The 25,777-nt window shown below is 43.3% G+C and overlaps 1 protein-coding gene across 1 annotated transcript in view; it reads right to left on the reverse strand.

Moving 5' to 3' along the window:
* Nucleotides 1-25,777, reverse strand: part of ST8SIA6 (ST8 alpha-N-acetyl-neuraminide alpha-2,8-sialyltransferase 6) — a 142,597-nt gene that overhangs the window by 55,215 nt on the left and 61,605 nt on the right. The window contains exon 3 of the mRNA XM_060003786.1: nucleotides 9,567-9,656. Within this exon, the coding sequence (XP_059859769.1) occupies nucleotides 9,567-9,656 (90 nt within the window). The remainder of the gene's footprint in view (nucleotides 1-9,566; nucleotides 9,657-25,777) is intronic.

Consider the following 25,777-nt stretch of genomic DNA (forward strand, 5'->3'; position numbering starts at 1 on the left):
GAGTCCAATCTACTGGTATTCTTATAAGAAAAGGAAGTTTTTATTTACAGAGAGATACCAGGAGGCTGGCCTACATACAGAAAAGACCATACATACGGAAAAGACCATGTATGTACGCTTCATACATACAGCAAGAAGGCAAGGAGAGAGACTTGGTTTTGGTTTCAGAGAAACCAAACCTGCTGACACCTCGGTCTTAGACGTCTAGAACTGTGAGTAAATAAATTTTTGTTGTTTAAGCCACCTAGTCTACGGTAATTTGTTATGGCAGCCCTAAGAAACTGTACATCAAATAATACATAAATTAAAATCATGTTGAAGTATAACGTACTTAGTACTGTGAAGAAAAATAAAGCAGGAATAGAGAGAAAGAAAGTATGTGAAATAGGGCTGCAATCTAAGTGGGGCGGTCAGGGAAGACCTCCCTGGGAGGGAAGAGTTGGGCAGAGACTTGAAGAAAGGGATTAAGTAAGCAATACACATATGGGGGTTTGGGAATGAGAAGAACATTCTATGCAAAGGGAAGGACAAGTGTGAAGGCCAGAGGTAGAGGCAGGCACGGTATGTTTGAGGAACAGCAAGATGGTCAGGTTGGTTGGAAATCACACACGAGTCACTCAGGAATCCACTCATGAAGGTGGCAGGAGATGAGGCCAGAAAGGTCACAGGAAATCTGATGGTAGAGGCCTTGCTATTCAAAGTGTGGACTTCAGACTGGCAGTATCGGCATCACATAGAAAGATTGTTAGAAATGCAGATTCTCGGGCCCTGCCTCACACCTACAGAATCAGACTCTGTCTTAAAATAAAATCCTCAAAAGATCTGCAGACCTGTTCAAGTTTTTAACAGCTTCACTGAGGTATAATTAGTATGCCATACAGCTCACCCATTTAAAGCAGAGAAGTCAGTGGGTTTTAGAGTATTCGCAGATATGTGCAACCATCGCTACAGTCAATTTTGGGACGTTTTTACCGTCTCAAAAAGACGTCTTGTACACTTTAGCTATCACCTTCTGCATATCCCATAAACGCTGGCCTACTGTGTCTTCATTTTCATCCATCTCGAGGTATTTTCTGGTTTCCCTTTCTATTGCGTCTTCGACCCACTGCACAGTTAAGAGTATGTTGTTTAATTTCTACAGATTTGTGAGTTTCTCAATTATTTTTCCTGAATATTCATCTTAAATTTCATAAAAATGTGGTCACACAACATACTTGGTGTTAGTTCTATTCTTTAAATTTATTGAGGTTTGTTTTATAACCTAGCATATGATTTACCCTGGACAATGTTTTGTGTGCACTTGAGAAGAATGTACATTCTGTTGATGGGTGGTGTACTCTATAGATGTCTGTTAAGTCTAGCTGGTTTATAGTGTTGTTCAATTCTACTATTTCCTTGTTGATCTTCTGTCTGGTGGTGTATCCGCTACTGAAAATAAAGTATTTAAAATCTCCAATTATTGCTGAATTATTTATTCCCTTTGTCAGTTTTTCCTTTGTGTACTTTGGTGCTCTGTTATTAGATGTATATGTGTTTATAACTGTTATATCTTCCTGCTGGATTGACCCTTTTATGATGATAGGATCTGCTTTATTTCTACTAACACTTTTTGTTTTAAAAGTTTATTTATTTTAATATCAATATATCAGCTCAAGCTTTCTTGTGGTTGCTGTTTGCAAGATATACATTTAAAAATCCTTTTACTTGCAATCTGTGTGTGTATTTGAATCCAAAAATGTATCTTCTGTAGATAGCATAGTTTGATCATGCTTTTTAATCCAGTCTGACAGTCTCTGCCATTTGATTGCATGGTTTAGTCCACTCATATTTAATGTTATTACTGATACAGTTACATTTACCTCTGCCATTTTACTTTTGTTTTTTTTATGTCTCATGTATTTTTTTGTTCCCCTATTCCTATGCTTTCCTATGCCTTAAGTGAATTTTTCTAATGTACCATTTTGACATCTTTAATAATTTTAACTACATTTTTAGTGGTTGCTCTATGGTTTATCACACACATCTTATCAGAATCAGCTTTCAGCTTATACTAGCTTAATTGCTCTAATATATAAAAATATTACTCTTATATCAGTCTCTCCCCTTTTTCTTCTTTTTGTGGAATTTTTGTTATACAATATTACATCTATTAATGTTATAAACCCAATTACACATTGTTATAATTATTACTTTACCATTTGTAGTCATTTCCTTAGCCTGATGCAACTCTGCTCCCACCCATAACAGCTCCTTTGTGCTGGCAAATATATTACATGTATATTTGAGAAGTGCTCTAAGGACCTTGTAGTAGGCTGCTTTAAGAATTTTGTCTTTTATTTTGAGTGAAATGCGAAAACATTAGAACAGAAAAGTGACCTGGTCTGACTTACATTTAGAAAGGTTCCCACTGTCTACTTCATTGAGAAGAGTCTCTAGGAGAGCAGGGGTGAAAGCCGGAAGAGCAATTTAGAGAAGTTGGCCACAACCCAGGAGTGGAATAAAGATGGCGCGGTCCAGGCTGGAAGTGATAGAGTGAGTAAGAAATGATCAGCTTCTGGGTATGACTTCAAGGTGGCCAGTGAGATTTAATGACAGACAATGGGATGGATAAAAAGAAAGGCGTCAAGGATAACTCCAAGCATTTAGATCTGAGCACTGGAAAAACAGACTTGCCATTAACTGAAATGGAGAACAGTGCTGAAGTACAAAGTTCGGGGGGTGGATCCAGGAGATCCCGTGAGATTTATAAGGATCACAAGATTCCTTATGAGTACCCCAGGGAGGTGATCACTGGGCAGAGGTCATAGAAACCTGGAAAGAAGTCTAGGCCGGAAATACAAACTTGGGAATCATCAGTATGTAGACGGTATTTAAATCCATGAGACTAAATGAGGCCCCTGAGGTCTGAGGATGAAAAGAAATGAGGTCTGAAGACTGAGCGCTGGAACACTCCAGTGTCAAAAGTGAGGGGAGATGCGGAGGAATCTACAAAGACTGAGAAGGAGAAACTAAAGTATTGTAACTATCTGACTTGTTTTTTTGTTGCGTTGGTTTTGTTTTCTATTTTTCGGCCGCGCTGCGTGGCATGCAGGATCTTAGTTCCCCGATCGGGGATCAGACCCGCGGCCGCTGCAGTGGAAGTGCTGCGTCTTAACCACTGGACCGCCAGGGAAGTCCCTGACTTTCTTAATATACTGCAAGCTGTTAAAAGAGTAGAAATAATTTCTTTATCATTGTGTTCCTTAAGCAAGAGTTCTCAACCCGTTCTCAACCACGCATCCTTTGAAAAAGCTCCCAGGGAGTATGATACACACCTCCAGGTTGAGGATAACTGTCTCTGTGCCTTTCATAGTGCTGGACACAGAGAAGTTGCTGTGTGTTTCTGAAACTGAAAATTAATATATGATCAGAACGTAAAAACACCCAAAGGTTTCAGATATTGGTTTTGAACTATGACGATAATTAGCCATCCGCCGTGATCTTACCAAGAAAAGCCATCCTGGTCCCCGAGTTACAATCAGGGTACAGCGGTTGCTGTACACGATAAAGCTACCTGTGTATATTTACATTACGGATGTTTAAGTAAAGTAAGGAACAAAAAGTGAGGAAAGTATATGGTATGTTGGAGGAAGATTGCTTTTAAGTAGCTTCGCATTTTAAAGTCAAATGCCTTTCTCTTCCTGTACTTGTGACTTGTAATTCTGTTCTCATTAAGGTTCGAACCATACACTAGTGAGAAAAAAACAGTCAGAATGTCATCCGAGCCCTGGCTCTGCCTTTTCTAACTGTCTGATGTTCTGCAAGCCATTCAACCCTCCGACTTCATCTCTTTCACTTGTGGAGTTAGAATAACAAAAGCTATTCTGAAGAAATACTGCAAAGACTGTAGATATACTTAAGTTATCTTGCATACAGTAGGTCCACAAAAATGGTAGTTGTTATTACCACTATTGATAATTTTGGTAATCATAATAATTGTCATTATGATAAAAATATAATATCATAAAGATTGTGAATTGAGTAGTCAATTAGTTATCCGTGGTTATGTGAAAAATTATGAAAAAAATTAGTGGCTTAGTTGTTTTACAACAATAAACTATTACTGCACAGTTTCTGTAGGTCAGGAATTCATGAGTAGCTTAGCAGGATAGTTCTGGCCCAGCAGCTCATTAGGATGTAAAGTCGAGATGTTGGTCGGGGCTGGAGTATCTACTTCCAAGGAGCTTCACTGACATAGGCGGTGCTGCTGTTGGTGGGAGATCTTAGTTCCTTGCCATGTGGACCTCTCAGTGTCCCCATGGACATGACAGCTGGCTTCCCCCACAGCGAGCAATCCAACAGCAGGCAAGGCAGAACTATCAAATCCTTTTATGACCTGGCCTTGAAATCCCACATCGTTATTTCTGCGATATCGTATTGTTTACACAGGGCAGCCCTATTCAGTGAGGCAGGGGAGAAGCAAGTAAATACCAGGAGGAAATGATCATTGGGTGCCACCTTGGAAGTCTGGCTACCACAGATAGTAAAGAAACGATACCTTTAACGTATTTGAAAGTGGTGGGCAAAAGTATCAATGACAGATTTGCTTTCCTTCTCCATGCCACTTCTAAAATTGGAAAGAATGCCTAATGTGAATACACAATCAAGACTACAGTATAACGAGAAAGTCAGTGTTTCAGTTTTCCTCTGAGGGAAAAGTTGGTTTTGTTTCCACCGACAAACACTTATAATCAAATAATTCACGATTCCAATCTTCAGCATGGTAACAAACGATACTAAGCAACTCTTGCCACGTATTAACTAAGCAATTCAGACTAGAATTCCTCCAGTTCCCTTCTAGCATCAACAACCACACACAAAATATTTTATTTCCCACCTTGTCTTTAACTGGTTGCCTGACTCTGAACAAGGCATGATCCCACTTTTATCTTTAAACTGAGGAAATTAGATTTTTTAGAAAAACCAAACTTACACATAAAAAAGTATACAGATTAGAAGAATTTAAGAGACTATTCCTTCAAGCTCTTAAATTGTATGATGGTTTATTTCTTATGTATTCTTTGAGGCACAGAATGATGGCTAAACCACCTTTTGATAGACTTGACACAACTGCAAAAAAAAAAACACTTTTCAGAGACTTCTATCATAGCCTCGATGTTAGCTCACCTGCCCCAACTTAAAAGTTTATACGAGCAAACACAGCCACTCCTTTGGTTACCAAGAGATACATCACAAGATATTAAGAACATACCAAGTTGGTATGAATGGCTGTTTTGTGTTAACTTCTTCTTTCTGACCTCAATACCAAGGAAAGGAAGTAGGGCTAGATTTTAAGGGCTAGTCCTTAAAAGCTGACCACAAAAGGCAAGTTAAAGGGTCAGAGATGAAAAGACAGACAAAACTGTGGGTATCTCTTTAAGAAGCAAAGAAAGCACCATAGATTTAAAGCTAGGTGAACAAGTCATACATCACTCTATGCCGAGAAAATCTTGTAAATGACCACAAGCTGTTTTTCCTGACAGACAAGTGAAAACTTAGGAATACTTGCTTTGTTAACAGGCTATCAAGTGGTATGTTCAGAGTCAGGTTTTTTGAAGCCTGATCTGCCATAATTTATACTTCTTCTTTTCAAGCTGCAATTCAGGTCATGCTGTGCTCTCTGAGATAATAAACAGGAAGAACGCTTGGGGCCAGCCTTCAATTCACTTTGCCTTTCATCCTGCAAAACAGAGCCTTCGAACAGACATCTTTAGGATGCCCCATTAAGATGATCCTTTCAGAAAATTCTCTTGTTCTCAGTAATTTTAAATGGTATGGCATGAAGTAGCTCATCAGACATACACACTCACCAAGCAGTGTATGGTTCAAGCCACACCCAGCCTATGCAAGCCTGGCTTCCAAACCTTAATTCTGAGAATCTGAATCTTACCAAGAAAAGCTATTTGAACACAAGCAACTTTTTCATGCCCCGGTGATTGCGCAGGAAGTTACAGGGCAGTGGCTTACACTCTGTCCCTAAGAAGAGCTCTAAATATCTCCTTTCCCTAGAAGTACTATTTAAACTACTCAAGTGTTCAGAAGATATAAGAGATTGCGGTTGTTTAAGAAAAATGTTTCCTTCCATCTTTAAGGAAGACCTGAAGGGCCTAGAGTCAACAGAATGATGGGAACGGCAGAGCTATTTAATACATATGGCGCAGAAATATCTGGTTGACGTCACTGATTGGCGCTCCGTTTCCATAGCATAGCTGTTGCTGTAAGCGGCATCCCAGCCAGAAACTACTTCCCCCACGCCAAGCACGCGCCAGCTCCACTCACGTTCTATTGGCCAAGCCCAGTCACATGACCCGAAACATCTAGGTAGGCTAGTTCCAGCCAGTGGAACATGAATGGAAGTGATGTGTGTCCACTCCAAGCTGGGTGTGCTTTCTCCATAGCATCCTCTCCTTCAGCAGCAACCCTGGGGTCACCTGTTGAAGATGCCTGCATCATAGGATGGAAAGAGCCAGAATCCCTGAGTCAGTACTCAGAGGACAGTTGCCTGACCAGGAAGGAACATCTATACTGAATGCTGCATGAGAGAGAATACAAGACTGTGTTATGACACTGCGTTAGGGGAGATTTTGTTGGAGTAGCTCATCTACCCTGACCAGGTGGTGGAAGCTGAAGAAATAGAGATGGACATTTTCTTGGGATCCAGGATCATCTGGGAAAATGGAAGAGGAACACAGGAAGAAAAAGGCACAGGAACAGAGGCAGCAAAACCTAAGATGGGGAGGAATGAGTTCATTTCCTGGATCAGCCCCTCTGAAGTATCTGCTCTTAAAAAACCAGCTCATTGGTCTGAAACAATGTGAACTAAGACGGACAACTTGGATATTCATACAGTCAACACTTTACAATCATATACACATAGCACAAAAGATTACAAATAATCTTTGCCATACTGAAAAATGCAAACTAGCAGTGATAAGATGGCTAGGTAGTATGTTACAGATTTTTAGAAAATAAATTTATTTATTTATTTATTTATTTGTGTCGGCATTGGGTCTTCGTTACTGCACGCAGGCTTTCTCTAGTTGCAGTGAGCTACTTTTCGTTGCTGTGCGCACGGGCTTTCTCTAGTTGTGGTGAACGGGGGCTACTCTACATTGCAGTGCACGGGCTTCTCATTGCGGTGGCTTCTTTTGTTGCAGAGCACAGGCTCCAGGCGTGTGGGCTTCAGTAGTTGTGGCATGTGGGCTCAGTAGTTGTGGCTTGTGGGCTTCAGTAGTTGTGGCACGTGAGCTCAGTAGTTGTGGTACACGGGCTTAGTTGCTCCGCGGCATGTGGGATCTTCCTGGACCAAGAATCCGTGTCCCCTGCATTGGCAGGCGGATTCTTAACCACTGCGCTACCAGGGAAGCCCCGGCTAGGTAGCATTTTAGTTCATGATAATATTTTATCTGGGAGACACCTGGTCTTGTGGGATGGAGAAACCCAGAGAAACATTCAGGGAGAAAGAATGAGACAGGAAAAAACAGAAAACTTCAGATTCAAAGTAAGAGACAGAGCCAGAGACGTGAAAGATAGGTTTCAAAAACGAGTTGAAGTTTATGGATAATTTTTTAAGAGCTACAAATTAGAGATGGTAGAGAAAATGCTTTGAGGATATAAGAGGTATATTTATTTATTCATTAGTTTAATCCCACAAATACTTACTAGCAACTACTATGGGCTGAGCCCTGTGACAGGCACCATGGACAGAACCACAAACTCATGGTCTTGGAGCTCAGAGTCTTAAACAGAAAATAAAGACTTGTGATACAAGGTACCCCATCTCGATGGTCTTCCCAATGGCAACTGTTTAACTTCCTTTTATTGAAAAATGAAGTCAAGACCAGTGGGAGACAGAGCACCATTTCCCTCCCACTCTAGTGCCCTCTTCCTAAATTCCATTTTAGCATCTGAAATGGACAAATTGGCTGGGGAAAGAGAAAATTCTAACTCTTTAACAGACCATGAAAAAAACAGAGCTAGGGACTTCCCTGGCGGTCCAGTGGTTAAGACTCCACGCTTCCACTGCAGGGGGCGCCCGTTTGATCCCTGGTCCTGGTCGGGGAACTAAGATTCCACATGCCGCACAGAGGCAAAAAAAAAAAAAACAGAGTTAAATCATTATTTCTAAGAAAATGAAATTGCCTTTTATCACCACGCACCGAATAGCTTTCCTGATTGTCCCCTGTACGTCTGTAACAACAGTGGTCGCAGAACGCTGCGGTTCTGGACAATAGACAATACAATTGAACAAATTAGTCTCCTGAGTGCAAAATAACACTTTCATAACAATGGTAATTCATGCCTACTTTCTCTAGACCTCTGCGGAACAGAATAACAGTGCAGGCTAATTGCACGAGCTGGCTGAAAACTGTGCAGGTCATGAAAAGGCATCTCTCTAAAGAACAGCCGAGAAAAGGTCTTAGCGCCAAATCCAAACCCATAGGAACAAAGTGAGAGCAAACGTGAGACCATATGCCCAGGCCATCTCATTCGCGTGCTGCAGTTAACCACGTTTGCGGACGCCCATAAAGGGGGTGTAAGATTCTCTGCCTTGAAACACAACGTCACCTTCCGTGATGAAAGAACCTTCCGCCACGCTGACTCAAGCGCTTTGCTCCCAAGTACAGCTACGGGTCATGGTTACGTTAAGCACTTTTGTCACTCTGCGGAACAAAGACAGCTCGTATCAGAGACAGAGAGGTGAAGAGAGTCAGTTGAAGCTTTCACACACTGACTCACATGTCGGGCAAGGGATACAACAGGCTTGTCGCAGGGAACGGGGAGCAAGGACTAATTTTTCCAAGTTCTACTCTCGAGGCGTGGTGCCGCAAGACAAGTGGAATTTGAGTCCCTCAGGAAAACTTCCAGCAAACAACAAGCAAAACAATGGCTCGAATATGATCAACACAGATGTGCAGTGCCATCTATAATGCACGAGCTGCTTTACGTCCACCTCAAGATTCAATGTATTTATTGTGCAAGAAAAGAAGCGTTTGCAACTGCTAGTTCTGGCCCATCTGCCATAAGCCAGGGTCCCGGCAAAAACAGTGGCCTGCTCAAACCGAGTCATTTGAGAAAAGCTTAAAGAAGGCACTTTTCCCAAAGTCCTGGGCTGGATGTAGGAAAATCCAAATACAGTATCAGGGAACCATTAGGAGCTCACCCCTAGGCTGAAGAGTCCAGTGGAGGGAATGAAGTGAAAAAGGAGAGTGAGAGACACTTAACAAAAGTCATGACCTTCGGGCTTCCCTGGTGGTGCAGTGGTTGAGGGTCTGCCTGCCGATCCTGGTCCGGGAAGATCCCACATGCCGCAGAGCAGCTAAGGCCGTGTGCCACAACTACTGAGCCTGTGCTCTAGAGCCCGCGAGCCACAACTACTGAAGCCCGCACGCCTAGAGCCCGTAGCCCCCGCTCACCACAGCTAAAGAAAGCCCGCACAGCAAGGAAGACCCAGTGCAGCCATAAATAAATAAATAAAGTTCCATTTTTTAAAAAAAATTACATTCAAGGCAAAGAGTAGAACTTACTTTCTCGTCTTGTTAGATAAAGTCTCCAAGCCGGCTTGAAGATTTTGGCATCTCTCTGTCGGTGGGAGGAACTTCTCGTTCAGATATGTGCTGTTTTGTGAAAGAGATTCAAAAAGAGATTGATTTAAAAGGAGAGCTTATGAGATACGGTTAACAAAAAGCAGATTGAATTGATAATGGGGGCCCAACTGAGGTCTGATTTTCATCCCTTTATTGGATTTCTCTGTGGAAAAGGAAATTGATATTTTCACCTGCAACAATGGGTCTAAATGAAAAAAGAAAGTTTTTTTTGACATGATAAAGTCAAACAGAAAAGAACACTCCATGGGGGACTGTATTTTCATGTTCTCATACTTTAGGTTAGTATGTACAATGAACAAGTTATTGAATAGTTTTAATCATCGTGTGTGTAAGCAGGCTTTATTTCTAAAAGATGTCTCCAGCTAGGAAGCATGCAGACACAGGACATCTGTAATGCTCTCCCAAAAGAAGGCAAGATAAATCTGGCCTTTGATTATTACAGTAGCTGTGATATAAGGGTCTGTTGCTATTGTTTTGTGAACTTGGAAGAACTGGAGTTGGAACAAAACCAAATCAAGCGAGTTAAGGAAATGGGTCATGGAGTCGGGCTGCCTAACGAGCCCTGCGGACAGGTGTGCTACTGAACTGATTGAGGCCTCTGTTTCTGCATCTCTAGTCCCTACCCCATAGTGCTATTGTCATGATATATACACGATAGAGGGAACAATGAAAAGCACCTGGTACCACGCCTACCACAGTAAATGCTCAAAAATATATCAACCACCACTTTCCCTACACTTCGAAAACATGCACACAACTCCAACTTCCTGGTAGTGCGTCTATTTAATCATCCTGAAGGTATCTGCTGAGGATCTAATATGTGCTGGGAGCCACGCACAGGAGACTCGGGATACCGAGCTGGATAACACAGCACACAGTCCCTTTCCCTAGTGGAGCCTGCAGTCCGGTTAAAGAGAACGATGTATATCAACCAACCAACCACAGGAATGAATACCGAATTCTGATCTGTGGTTATCAGGATCCTGAAGACAGCAGTGGGTGCCATGGGGAGCTGCCTGCACCCTGGGGGCCGGGGGGCCTCTGAGAAAGTGTCATTTGGGTGCAGATCCCCAGGGTAATCCAAGGGCGTTACTTTGGGAAGAGGGGGGAACATTCCAGATAGAGGGGAAAGCATGTGCAAAGGCCCCAGAATGTGTGAGGAGCTGAACGGAGGCCGGTGGGGCTCAAGGCTGAAAGGCTAACGGGTGTCTGGAGCAGTAAGTAAGGGCCAGAGCACACAGGCCTGGTGAACCAGGTTTAGAATGGACCCTAAGGACACAGGGAGCAATAGGTTAGGGGCGGGGAGTGATGGATGGGCCTGGCCTCAGGTGCATTTTAAGTAGTTGACTGAGAAATGAAACGAGAGGAAGCAGGACTACAGAAAAGGCGGGACAGTTAGGAGGCTTCTGCAGGGCTCCAGGAGAGAGAGGACGGCAACTTGCTTTGCCAGCCAGGATGGAACAGACTATGATGTGCTCACAGACATCCCCCAACGGCAGTTGCTTTGCATCACAAAGGTCTGTTTCTTACTCATGAAATGCCCACTAGACACTGGGTAGCTCTCTAGGGCGGCCGTGCTCCCTGCGATCTAGGAATACTGCGTACTGCCCTCTTGGGGCACCTTCCTTTCAACAACCCACTTCCATAATCGCTGTGGCAGGAGAAGAAAGTGCTGGAAGGTCTTCCTCTGTATCCGGATGCTTCAGCCTGGCCAGAACTAGCTGCATGCCCGACCTGACTGCACAGCGGTTGTCAGAAAAGGGCAATCATCCTCTGTGGCCAGAGAAAGAGGCGATCAGGATCCAAGAATGGACCAGAAGCCCACATCCACTTGCCCATCGGCAGGAAGAGAAGCTGACAGATTTGAGATCTATTCTGGAGGTAAAACTGCCAGGACTTCATAATAAGTTGGATATGGGAGGTGAGGTGGCAGGAGGTATCAAGATAAAGATATAAACAAGAGAGATTCATAATTAATCCTCCAGAAGTGCTGTCTAAAAAGACAGTGCACAAAATACATATGGGCTCCCAAAATCCCTCTTTATCTTTTTTTTTTTGGCTGCATTGAGTCTTCGTTGCTGCGCGCGGGTTTTCTCTAGTTGCGGCGAGCAGGGGCTACTCTTCGTTGCAGTGAGTGGGCTTCTCACTGCCATGGCTTCTCTTGCTGTGGAGCACGGGCTCTAGGCACGCAGGCTTCAGTAGCTGTGGCACGTAGGCTCAGTAGTTATGGCTCGTGGGCTCTAGAGCGCAGGCTCGGTAGTTGTGGCGAACAGGCTTAGTTGCTCCGCGGCATGTGGGATCTTCCCGGACCAGGGCTCGAACCCGTGTTCCCTGCATTGGCAGGCGGATTCTTAACCTCTGCGCCACCAGGGAAGTCCCCCCCTCCCCACTTCCGTCCTCCTTCTGTCTACGTGCCTCACCTGCTGTGCTTTCTGAATGTATTACCGTACTTTCCAAGGATTTGTTTATTTCTAATTTGCTGTGTATTTTTTTCAGGCAGCACCGTTAATGAAGTGAATTACTGAGCCAGCAGTGCTTTGAATTCTGATGGCTTCGCAAGACTGAATTTGTGAAACTGTGACAAACAGGCACCCAGGGTTTGGTGTCAGAGCACTTTCCTTAAATCGGAGAGTATCCTTGTTAATAAAAAGTCCAAACAGCTTTGCCCAACTGAAATCACAGAAGGCCCATGGGAAAGCACATGAGGGTACCTGTGGGGAAGTGGAGGTGAGAGAGTGAAGAATGAAGCCAGAGGGACAAAAGGGGCCTTAGGTGTCAGCCAGCAGGGCCAGCCTTGAATCTGGGCTCCACTCTCTGACCTTGGCCTTTAAATCCAAGAGTTTCCTTTCTAAATCTTTACTCAATAAGGTAGTTTATAGGGATGCTACAGATTAAATGTTTGTGTCCCCCCAAAATTCATATGTTGAAACCCTCGCCCCCAAGGTGATGGTATTAGGAGGTGGGGCTTTGGGAGGTGATGAAGTCATGAGGAGGGGGCGATCATGAATGGGATTAGTGCCCTTATAAAATCGGCCCAAGAGGGCTTCCTGGTCCCCTACCGCCTTGTGAGGTTACAATGAGAGGATGGCTGTCTATGGGAAAGTGGGCTCTCCAGACACCAGACCCGTACATGCTATGATCTTGGACCTCTAGCCTTCAGAACTGTGAGAAATTAATTTCTGGTAGTTATAAGCCACTCAGTCCAGGTCTAGCAGCCTGAATGGACCAAGACAAGGGATAACATGGGATGGGTATAAAAACAGCTGATACACAAAAGTTACTGAATAAATGTTGTGTTCTTGTTCTCCTAAATGCATTCTGTGTTGTTTCCTCAGTTGTTGTTATTACAATAGGGGATGGTATGGTAATACTTCTCCCACCCACGGAAGTCATTTCACAGTAAAAGGAACAGAAAGGGGAGCCCCTTGAGTTCTCTCTTTCTCTCCTGCCCCCTTTTCATTCAAAGGATCTTCCTAGTTTTCTTCCTTTTCATCTAATGTCATTAAAATCTTCCTAGGAAAATGCTAAAACACTGACCTGTGGAACCCATAAACTTCAAATGTTTGTCTACATTAGGCATCTGGCCAATATAGCCCCTTTCACTGCCTCTTAGACAAGACTCCTAGTTCATGCTGTTTTCAACAATGTTTGTTATTCAAAGTGACAGAAATACAAATTAACAATATAACCGCCATGTTTTAAGATGCCTGAAGACCTGACACCGTAAGAGATGCCAGGACCCGTGGAGAAGTGGAAGGCATTAGACCTTCCAGGGAGAGGGCTAGACCATCAGTCGTCTCCGTTGTGGGAATAAGTGAGAATTAGACGTTCCTTAGAGCTGAGCTCATGAGGAAAACCACAAGGGAGTTACTTGCTCTTGAGAGAGGGAAAGAAGAAACCTTCCCAGGTTTGAGTTGAGAGAGGTCATGATCCTATTTGAGAAGATGGCATCCACCACAGATGAAGACATTAGAATAAATCCTCCTCAACTTCTGATTTGGGGACATCTCTCAGACAAGGCAAAGGGGACAGAGAGAAATACAAAGAGATGAAAGTAGGAAATCCAAAGACCTGGGGTCACAGTAACCTGGCAGAAGATGAGATGGCTACAAGTCGTGTGGGCTGATTTATAACCTGAGGAAGGATGACTGGGGATCAGGTTGGAATGGCCCATCCAAAAGGACTGGATGTTCAGGGAGAACTTGAAATGGTAAAGAAAGCAGCAGAGAAAGCACATCAGAGCTGCTGTAGGTAGAAGTCTAGGATATGAACGGAGAGGAACCCCTGCCCCCCACAAACTAACTCAATTTGGCGGTCTGAGCAGTTGGGTCTGGGAGACAAAAAAAACCTCTAAGAACCAAAATCTCTGGGGCCAGACTCTCATGGGTTCAAAATAAGATAATAGATAATTATCTATTATAAAGATAATAATTATCTTTCCATCAACTCTGATAGCTCTTTTTTTTTTTTTAATTTCAATTTGCTGGTGAAAGCCCTTTTAAAGAACTTCTTACCAGAATTAGCCAAAGAAGAGAAAAGAATCACCCCACATACCATCTGCCAAATACACAGTGGAGACAGCCTCCCAGGACAAGTCATGGAGGGACGGTGGCCATCCTCCTGGAGATCTGCTAGAACCTGATGAACCAAGTTAGTGCTTGAGGCGTCCCAGACCAGAGAGCTGAGATGGCTCTAACAACTGCCCTGCCAACGTCTCTTTAATTGCTCCATTACAAGATCACAATCTCTGCTTGCCCGTCACTAGACAAGATTGCTTGTCTGCTCATGAGTAGCATGGGTAGCATCTCACCAGCATGCCCAAGTTCCTGCTCCTTCAACATTCTGTCACATCCACCTTGCAAATCTGCCATAATGGAGCAATACAGCATCTGGCCTAATGCATTCCTATACCTGCCCCCAAGGACTGCTGGGAACAAAATCACCCAGGTAGGTGGGTTGGTGCCTTGATAAATTCATGGTGTCCAGTACGCTAGGCCCTTTCCCTTCTGCTCCATCCTCATGGTCCCCAGGTGGGTGGTCCTGCTAACACATTTGATCGTGTCATTTCCCTTCCGTGTCCCCCCTCAGCCTCAGAGGGACACACGGAGCCATCCAGGACCTGGCCCTTGACCGTAATTCCAGTCTCATCTTTTACTGACTGTTTGCTAACCATTAAGTGGTACAAATTCCTCTTTTTCCATTCCTTGCGAGTCTTAGATTATGGATTTTGATTGCTTTTATTATTTAATTATAGGATTTATTTTTTTGGTACCGGCAACCAAGCCTTCAAGCACGTTTTCATCACTTCAGTATGTCACAGGGGAAAAAAATCTTTAATAAGATTAGGGGAAAGATACACAAAAACAAGCATTTCTGCTATCATTGTTATCTATGTGGCTGATCTGAAATTCTATCTTCATAAGTCAGACTTGAATTGAAAACCAACTGGCAAGATTTCACAATATAGCAAGAAGCTTAGAGACTACAATGGGTACTGAAAACTAATAATAATTAAGGCTCTGAAAATGCAAAGAATATCTCTTAACCAGAACAAGTGATTCAGTCCCTACAAAGTAATGTCATCATCATCTTTTATTTTTTTTGCGGTACGCGGGCCTCTTACTGCCGCGGCCTCTCCTGTTGCGGAGCACAGGCTCCGGACGCGCAGGCTCAGCGGCCAGGGCTCACGGGCCCAGCCGCTCCGCGGCATGCGGGATCCTCCCAGACCGGGGCACGAACCCGCGTCCCCTGCATCGGCAGGTGGACTCTCAACCACTGCGCTACCAGGGAAGCCCTGTCATCATTATTTAGTCGGTATCCACAAGGACCACTAAAACACAGAGTTAAAGACTTTTAATTAATGCAATATGCATTCAGTCCCCAGACAAATAAAACATCCCAAAGAATAACTTGCTTGTAAGTTACTGAAGAGTGCCAAGAACATCCAAATTATTATTTTTTAAATTAATTAATTTAGTTTTGGCTGTGTTGGGTCTTAGTTGTGGCACGCGGGCTCTTTGTTGTGGCGCATGGGCTTCCCTCTAGTTGTGGCTCACGGGCTCAGTAGCCCTGTGGCAGGTGGTATCTCAGTTCCCCGACCAGGGATTGAACCCATGTCCGCTGCATCGGAAGGCGGATTCTTAACCACTGGACCACCAGGGAAGTCCCAAGTTCTTGAGACATCCAAATTCTATTTACAGTGGCCAGAAAGGGGGCACAAACTGAGTTGTGAATCTAAATGAAAAGCTTAAAACCGAATCAACTTTCTCTCTCTGAAGAAAGAATTTCTTAACACATGGGGAACACAGCCTAAAAATGGGAAGCCCAAAGAATAGGAATCGTTCTATCTACGTACCTTGCACACTCCTTCCCCGTTCCTGGGAAGAGACGCTGATGAGACAGGAGTGCGTCCTGACCATCGGCAGAAACCCCCCGGTCCGCTGGTGTGACAGCTGGCCTGCCAGCTCTAGGACAGAGGGGGCAGGGGCCAGCTGTGCTCACTTCAAGGTCATCAAGCAAACACCTGACTATCATGTGCACCCCGTGATGCAAGCTCCCCGAGGGAGAAAGGCAAGCATCCCAGCCTACCGGGAGAGTCTGATTACTCTTTTCAACGGACAAATTAATATTCTGGCTTACGCGTGTGGTGAACACAAGTCTGCCTTTGAAATCAGACCCAAGAACCGATGAAATCAAGTCTTGGTGTCTACAGAGATGAGGGGAAGACCCTGGCCAACCTCTTTGTTCAGTCACTCACCAGGCATCTGTGCCACAGAGAACTATGGCTACTGCAGAAAGGACGGGGACAAGACCGTGTCCCTGTCGCCTTGGAGCAAAGAGTGTGGTGCAGAGGACAGACAAGCACACGCTTACCATACTGAGTCTGCAGAATGGATGCTGGCTTGGTGGATTCCCACCATCACGTTACTTTCAAGAAACCATGAATCTGTGTTTTGGTGGACATCACTTAATTCAAAATATTAAGAACTGCTATGAAAATGGCTACATTAGAATTTCACTTCCTTATACATGAACACTGCAGCCACCTTAACTTGCAGAAATTTCTACAAGTAATCCCTGCTAACTTGGTTTTTCACTTTGACTTTTACCTGTCTTTGGTTACCCTTGACAACGATTAATTAACTAACTCTCTTACTAAATCAGTTACCCTAAGGTATTCTGGTCCCTCCACCACTGTGGAAAGATAGTTTTCAAAAATGGACAATCATCAATACCATACAGATGTGACATGAACATGCATTAAAGATTTTCGTTTATTCCCCATGAGGGAACCAGTTCAAAGCAGAAGCCACAGAACACACAGACTTATAGATCAGAAGTACTGAAACGAATGTGCAAATAGAAGGAAGTCCATTGGACTGCTACCAGATAGGATGTAATTTGCATATTTCGAGATAAGAATTCGTTTGTGTGGCTCTGAGCTAACTACAGCTTGCAGAGCTGCAAAATTGTTCCCAGGCGATCGGCATCAGCTAACGCGAGGTGTGTGATCTGAACGATGCCAGCGTGCCCACTGAAGCACACAATCTCCCCTAAACCATTAACAGTATCACTGCCACCACCATCGAGTTAAAGGAAGGATCAAGAGTACTGAACCTAAAAGACTTTCACTCCATGTAACTTGCAGGCTCCTCCACTCCACAGCTTGCCCAAGGGGAACAGGTGGACCTGGTTTAGGTAGAAGTCCTCCGAGGCACACAGAGAGCACCGCCTTACCTAAGCAGGTTGAAGTAAGGGTTACCAGAAGGACAAGTCTGATATGGAGGCTAACTGAAACTTCAAGTCCAGATGGGCAAGAGGAGGGTCAAAGGAGAGGTAAAATAAAATAGGAGCAGACTGAGAACAAACGGAAGAAAACAAGTGACCAGCACTGGACCAGCCGTGCCTCTTTTCACTGGTCCTGAAGTGTGAGATCCTCGGGGCCTTGAGATCAACTCAAAAGTGTAGACAGGATGGAACTGCTCTCAGTACAGTGTTTCCAAGTCTTTTAAAACCCACCTCCAACAATATTTTCTTACTTGATACAGCCAAGATTATTCTGACCTTTCTTTAACGTGCTTTGAATTTGCAAACCCTGGATAAACTGAGTATATTTTTGATACTAAGATCCACATTCCTTGATGCAAAAATTCTGATATGCTTTCCTGGTTAGACATGAAGATGATAACAGCAACTCTATGTATTGTCGTCAACTTTATTCACGTGTCATCTACTCCTCACAATGAATATACAAGGTAGGGACTGTGCCCATTTTACAGATGAGAGCAATAAGACACTGGAAGATTAAAGAACATACGTAAAGTCACTCTGTTAGAACTGGAGTAGAGTTTTGAACCCAGACCACTACATGTCTGTGTTCTTAGGCACTGTGCTCTTCTACCTCCCCTTACAGGGAAAAATTTGTTCTTCAGTGGAGAGCTATTCATTGTCTACAGCACTCGCCACTCCGGGTTACCTGATTCTGAGTCTACAGGAACTGACAAATGGTCTCTCCTTGACCAAACTCTAGTCAAGTTCCTCTGAGGTCTTTTTCAACTAGGACCCATTTGTGGGCATGTCCTTAAGAGACCAGTTTTAACAAGAACCCTGCCAAGTCAGCTCATCCAGAATCCCCCATCCTCCAGGTGTGACCACCCTTGCTATCTGACCAAATTCCTCAACCTCCACCATCCTCCAGGCGATATCCAATCACCCTGGTCTGCCTTTGGCAAGATTCCTAGCAGGCTGGTTTGGCGAGAATCATCCCTTACCCCTTGACGTTCCCTCCACTGACCCCCACCTGCTCCTTGGCTATAAATTCCCACATTTCCTTGTTGGATTCAGAGTTGAGTCCCATCTCTCTCCCCTACAGCAAAACTCCACTGCAGGGGTCCCTACACCCATTTCAGTAGTACTGAATAAAATCTGCCTTGCTGCCTGTCCTTTAACAGAGCTATTTTGCAATTCTATGTATTGAAGTTAAGTGATAGCAACATAAAACGATCCTTGTCTACAGGCATGCAAATGCGTTATGTCCAGTGGAGAGACAACCCTTCCCCACAGTGGGAAAATCTGTTTTGCCTCCCTTGCCCTGTTCATCTCAATATTGCTGACCTACAAATGCGTCTGTTCCTTTGAACTGGCTCTCACCCCATACCAGCTTCCTCACTGATGAGTTAAATAAAATTTTTAAAAGTGTTCATTTTCATATCTGTATGAGAGCCACGATTTTACCTTTTTATTAAAATTATCTTTTAACACTCTGAATGAGCGTGTTGGAAGCATCTGCAGATTGAATAAACACTACCTGATAGAGAGGACAAACTTTGGTGGCAGACATCACAGTTCAGATGCCTACTCTGCTACACACTCGATGCTTAGCCCCTTAAAAATTATTTAGCCCCTCTGTGCTTTCAGCTCTGTGTGCAGAACGGGGGTGATACTATCTCTTTGACGGATCTGATGCAAAGTTTGTAACTGAGAATGCATAAAGAATGCTCAGCAGTGACTGGAACAGAGAGCCACCTAGGCAGCGCTCAGCAGGAGTGCTCAAGGCGGCCGTCAAGATCACGGGATGCCTCTCGAAGCAGGGCTTCTCAAACTGCAATGTGCCCATGAATCACCCGGGAAATTTACTAAAATGCAGCTCTGGGATGGGGCCTGAGAGTCTGCATTTCTAACCGGCTCCCAGGTGACGCCAATCCTGCCGGACTGAGGATCACGCTTTGACAAAGCATTATAAGCCTCCTGGATCACGTTCATCCGCTCTGATAGATTTTTCATAATAGTCTAGAGTAAGACTTTCAAGAAATGTGGGCCTGTCCTATGGCCAGAAGCATGAGTGGGGAGAAACCAATGAAACACTTGACAGAATTACAAGAGTAAAATGAGCTAAGTTACCATGTCACTAAAGAAGAGGTTTTTTTTTTTCTTTTTCAGATGAAGAGCTCAACCAAGGAAATATTGTAAGAGGAGATGTACGGTACTGAGAATATTTAACATAATTGCTTTCCTGAGTCAGACCCAGTGTTCATCCTCCTGGGAGCTCTGCAACAGAGAACACACACCCACCATCCCTAACACCTTCACTCAGGCTTAACCAGCCCGTCAAACACACCGCTCCAACGGGCATTATTCAAGCAAACTGGATGTAGTTGGAGGATGCAATGTCTTCTGAAAAAAGGCCAATGGACATGTGTTGGAAACATCTCTAAAATGTCCGTAAAATCCACACTTAAGTGTCCCTATCAGCTATGCAACCGCGGTCATGAAGTTCTTTGTCCCAACCAAAAAACAAATGAGGAAATTCCTCTGGCAACTAAATATCTCTTCAATAAAACTTGGAGAAGTGAATTCTGAGATAAGACCTTTAATGAGAAAATAACTTTTATTTACATTCCGTACTGACTCTCTGGTGCTGTGTGAGACAGCACTTGATAATTTAAAAATACTTAAATATTAGAACCATAACCACTGTTATACGTTTAGTCATCAAAGAGCAAAGACCCTCTTATAACCTGTAAGTTCATAGCTCATTTTAATATATTCATATTTCATACTCATTTTCAGGAAAGCATTAGTGAAACCGAGCAGGACCCTGCAGGGCCCTCCTGGGTACAAAAGCCCTTCCTTGCCCCTCCTCCCCATTACTAGTTTGTAGAAAAAGGCTTTAGTCTCCTAGGTCTTCCCTGAGTTCCAAAGAGCAGGCACAAGCAGGCACTAATTAGGAAAGTGAGCGAACGCAGAAACAAAGGAAGAGCAGTTTAACAAGAAAAGTCATGACCAGAGTTCAGTGATAAAACAGAGTCCTAATTCCTCCTCAAGGGATATGCATATCTGACGCATATCTTTGTGGGCTTCTTCAGGAACCTCTCCCCCACCCAGGTGGAGGATGGTGACTACATACTGACCACAAACACTAGACCCCAGACTGGCTAGAGCCAGAAGGTCGATGACTGAGATTTTGGAAACATCACCCTGTTACCTCACCACCAACCAATCAGAAGAGAGTCACGCACCCTGCAGCCCTCCCCCAAATGTTGCCTTTGAAAACTATTCCCTGAAAGCCATCAGGGGGTTCAGGTCTTTTGAGCATTATCTGTCCGTTCTCCTTGCTGGGCCCTGCAATAAACGCCGTATTTTCCTCCACCACAACCTGGTCTCAGCGGATTGGCTTTGCTGAGTGGCGGGCGAGGAGACCCAAGTTTGGTTTGATAACATCAGGGTCAAACGCTGGGGACCTCGTGTAGAAAACTGAATGGAATCTTCTTTAACAAAATGAACAAAGTTTAATAGGGTGGTACGATGGTTTCCGATCAGCAGAGCAAGGGAAATCTGAAGCAATGAAAACTGATGCCAAGACTGGACTCCAGTATGGAGAAGCTGCCCAGTCAGTGCGGAGGCCCCAGGGAAATATACGCTGTCAAGACAGAAATACCCCAAAGGCTGGTTGCTGAACACACCTGGTCGGCGAGCAAAATCTTAATTTACTGATCTAATCAAAACTGGTGGATCTTACAAAGGCTGTCTGGGCTTAGTTGTGGAATTCAGGTTAGTGTCATCAGAATGAAAATCAGTGCAGAAAATCTTTCAGAAATCATGTCCAAACATTTGGCCGCACCTGAAATATGAAATAAAATTATGAGAAGAGCGTGTCATAATAAAATAAAATAGCAAGTGGAATGTCATCTCACTGCGGCAATTTTATAAATGTGAAGTGAGGCAGAAGGTCCTATCACAGAATAATGATGATATTTGAAATTCTGAAATGTAAAGAGGGGAACTACTTCATTCAGTCAACAGAAAGCTCACTGGAATCTGGCTGTCAATAAAGATTTTTTTCTGTGACCCATGTTGTGTAAGGCAATGATGAAAAAACTGTAAACTAAGGGACCCTCCTGCACTGTTGGTGGGAATGTAAATTGGCGCAGCCACTATGGAGAACAGTGTGGAGGTTCCTTAAAAAACTAAAAATAGAACTACCGTATGACCCAGCAATCCCACTCCTGGGCATACACCCAGAGAAAACCATAATTCAAAAAGATACATGCACCCCAATGTTCACTGCAACACTATTTACCATAGCCAGGACATGGAAGCAACCGAAGTGTCCATCAGCAGAGGAATGGATAAAGAAGATGTAGTACATAGATACAATGGAATATTATTTAGCCATAAAAAGGAACAAAATAGTTCCATTTGCAGAGATGTGGATAGACCTAGAGACTGTCATACAGAGTGAAGTAAGTCAGAAAGAGAAAAATATTGTACATTAATGCTTATATGTGAAACATAGTACAGATGAACTTATTTGCAAAGCAGAAATAGAGACACAGATGTAGAGAACAAACTTATGGATACCAAGGGGGGAAGGAGGGGGTGGGATGAATTGGGAGATTGGTATTGACATTTATACACTACTATGTATAAAACAGATAACTAATGAGAACCTACTGTATAGCACAGGGAACTCTACTCAATGCTCTGTGACCTAAATGGGAAGCAAATCCAAAAAAGACGGGATATATGTATACATTTAGCTGATTCACTTTGCTGTACAGCAGAAACTAACACAACACTGTAAAGCAACAACACTCCAATAAAAATTAATTTAAAAATAAAAAAATTTAAGTACCCATTTTGCTGGTTAGGATTTGAGGTAAACAGACATGAAAAGTGCAATAAAGACACATCTTGTTGAGAAGTGAAGTTTTGGGTGAAGAGATGAATAGTTAGAATCTTCAACTATAGATTATCAAGCTTTACAAGGGTTACTGTGTTGAATTCTATTTGACCTTTAATCTCAAATGCCATTAAAAGCAACATAAGCAAAAAACGAATGTTGGAATCTCCACTTCATGTGCTGTCTGACTCACTATTTATACTTTTTATTTGATCTTCTAAAGCTCCCTTTGTTCTCATAAAAAAAAATTATAAACTAGAATTTGTTCAAAAAGCAACCTCCAGAATTTTCCCTTGATTCCCTGTGACACATTTCTATGTCTGCCTTTGACGTGATTTCGTCTTCCTTACCTATTAGTAGCTCCCTAATAAATTTGAGCAAATGGATGAATGAATAAATGATCAAGGAGCCTGAGGTACTTGAAGATGATAACTTATCCAGGGAAAAAGAGATTCTAGAGCTGATCAGACTGAAAAGTAAAATAAAATTCTAGGAAAATAAAAGTCAACAGGAAGAATTAGAACCAAAAGGATCTTCTGATTAACCCCCAGATAATTATAAGATTTAATTAACCAGAAGAACCCGGTCTCTGTTCATTCTCTTTAATTGAGATTTTACTGCAGTTAAAATGATGTCAAAATGCTCTCATTAATAATGAATGAAAGTGTCAGAGAGCTGGCTCACCAAATGTACTGTGCTTAGGGAAATCATGATTAGGAAGGGTTATGACAGTGTCCTTGGAGACCGATCCACCTCAAACTGGAGCAATGTAATCACAGATGAAATTCAACAAGGAAACAGCACAATGTAACAATCCTTGAAAAGAGGAAATACGATTACTCCAATGAGGTGTTGGGTTCTGAGCAGTGTAGTCGATCAAGTCTCATTTCACGAAACTCAGGAGCAATACTCAACAACACTGAACTCTTGATTACATTATGGTGTATTAATCTCATATCTGCATATTCACAATTTCCCAGCTGATAAAATGTCCTGATGTTATTTTACGGAGATTTGGAATAATCCGAATCCTGTTAAGTCAGAGCTACTGGGTCTGGTTCTGGATTTTCTGCCACTTAGCAGGGCTCACGCCCTGTGCCTCTGTTCGTCACAGGGCCTCTTTCCTGCATGTCTCATGTCCCCCTTACACACCTTCCCCCTGGAGGATGGTCCTTCTCGCTCTTCGGCTAACTCCTAGTCCCATCTGCTACTCATCTGGAAAACTAGAGTTTGGGAGTAGGATCATACACAGTAATGAGTTCTCATGAGTTTTTAATGGACCACACTTCACAATGAACATACCTGTGTTAAAAAAAAAAATCTTTAATCAGGGAGGGATGGAGTGGGAGGATGGGGTCAGCAGATGTAAGCGAGTATCTATAGGATGGATAAACAACAAGGTCCTACTGTAGAGCACAGAGAACTATATTCAGTATCCTGTGATACACCATAAGGCAAAAGAGTATTTTAAAAAAAAGAATGTACATATGTGTATAATTGAACCACTTCGCTGTACAGGAGTAATTAACACAACATTGTAAATCAACTTCAATTAAAAAAAAATTTAAGAAGTCTTTAAGGAATGTTTTTCTGCCCTCATCACCCAACCCTGGTGGCAAAGACAGCCCCCTTCTGGTCTGGACTGAGGACTGAATCACTGAGCCTCTGGAGGTGCTCTGGCCCCTCTTACTCCCCTGGGGGTACATACAGCTACCCAGTTCTCAACTTCCCACCCGATTCCCACTGGATAGATTTGCCTTTCCCTGTTTTCACCTCGGGGATCTCTCCTGGACGTGGTGCGCAATCACTGTGAGCGCCCTCACATCACCGAGATTTGGCTTCTGTTGCCCTGGACAACACTTGCCCTCTCCCAGGCCCCGCTCCGGCCGCTCAGAGCCTCACCCACACCCCACGGACTGACCACTGGCCAAGCCAGCCCCAGGCACTCAAAACTGGGATTCAGAGAGGGTGAGTCACCCAGGCAGAGGCCCTAAGATAGGGATTCGGCATCTGAAGCAGGCCCCAAGTTTTGGAGAGAAATGGGCTCTTCAAGCCACACCATGCAACCCCCCGTTCTCGCATAACTGTCAGGCCACGTGGGGGGCTAAGGTGTGACCTAAGAAAATCACGCACAGGGATGACCCTGAGTGAAGACCAATTTGCTGTGAATCCTTAATTTGAGCCTAGGAAATCCAAGCACTGTGACATCAAAACAGCTGCGTCGAGGTATCCTCCTTTGGTCTGAACCTGCATTTTTCTGATACACAGACCTTTTGGGAACATTACAAGAATTTTACAGGAATTAGGTGCATATGAATACAGGCGCACGTCGGAGACATTGTGGGTTTGGTTTCAGACCACCGAATAAAGCGAATATCGCAATAAAGCAAGTCACACGAATTTTTTGGCTTCCCAGCGCATATAAACGTTATGCTGACACTATACTGTAGTCCGTTAAGTGTGCAACAGCATTATGTCTAAAAAGGCAATGTACACACCTTACCTAAAAAATACTTTATTGCGAAAAACTGCTAACCATCATCTGAGCCTTTAGCGAGTCCCAGTAGTAACAGCAAAGATCACTGACCACAGATCACCATAACAGATATAACATTAGGGAAAAAAGTTTGAAATATTGCGAGAATTACCAAAATGTGACACAGAGACATGAAGTGATCAGTGGATGCTGTTGGGAAAATGGCGCTAACAGACCTGCTGGACGCAGAGTTGCCACAAACCCTTGATTTGTAATAAATGCAGTATCTGTGAAGTGCAATAAAAGGAGGTCTGCCTGATTAAGAGACTCCAGTAAAAGCTGAGACACATGCACACACAGTGCTAGCATTTTATTATCTCACATTCTTTTTTCAATTCTATCCAAACATGAGTACATTTGTTAATTCAAGAAATACAATATTCAGAATGATTAGTTTTCTTAAAGCTGTGGGGTTTTCCCTAGACAACGAATGCGTCCATCTGATCCAACTACTTATTATCATTTTTTTCAACTCTTCTATTTCTTTCCCAGTAATAATACGTATTTTCTCAACTTCTTAAATCTCTTTATTACCTACAACTGAATGTAATTTGCAATTTACAAGTCCTATCACATTCTCATTCTGCCTGAGCAATTCTAAGTATAAAAGGTACTGTCTGCATGTATTCCTTCGGAGTTCCTGCAACTTTTCACTTAAGATTCCTGAAATTAATATTATGATTCTTTGATATCTTTTCCATCTAGTCATTTCTGGCTTCTGGAAAACACCAAAAAGCCTTACTTATCCAATGTCCCACCTGAAACTTCTTACTTAAGGGTTGTCTGAGATGGAAGTACTGACCATTTTGCCAAGGGAGTTGGCCCAGAGCTAAAAACAAGCAGAATCAAAAATGTTTTTGCAACAATGCAATTAGTCACTCATCAATCCAGCTTGTGAGTGACAGCTACAGT

Source organism: Delphinus delphis, chromosome 2, assembly GCF_949987515.2.
Source record: "Delphinus delphis chromosome 2, mDelDel1.2, whole genome shotgun sequence".
Taxonomy (NCBI): Eukaryota; Metazoa; Chordata; class Mammalia; order Artiodactyla; family Delphinidae; genus Delphinus; species Delphinus delphis.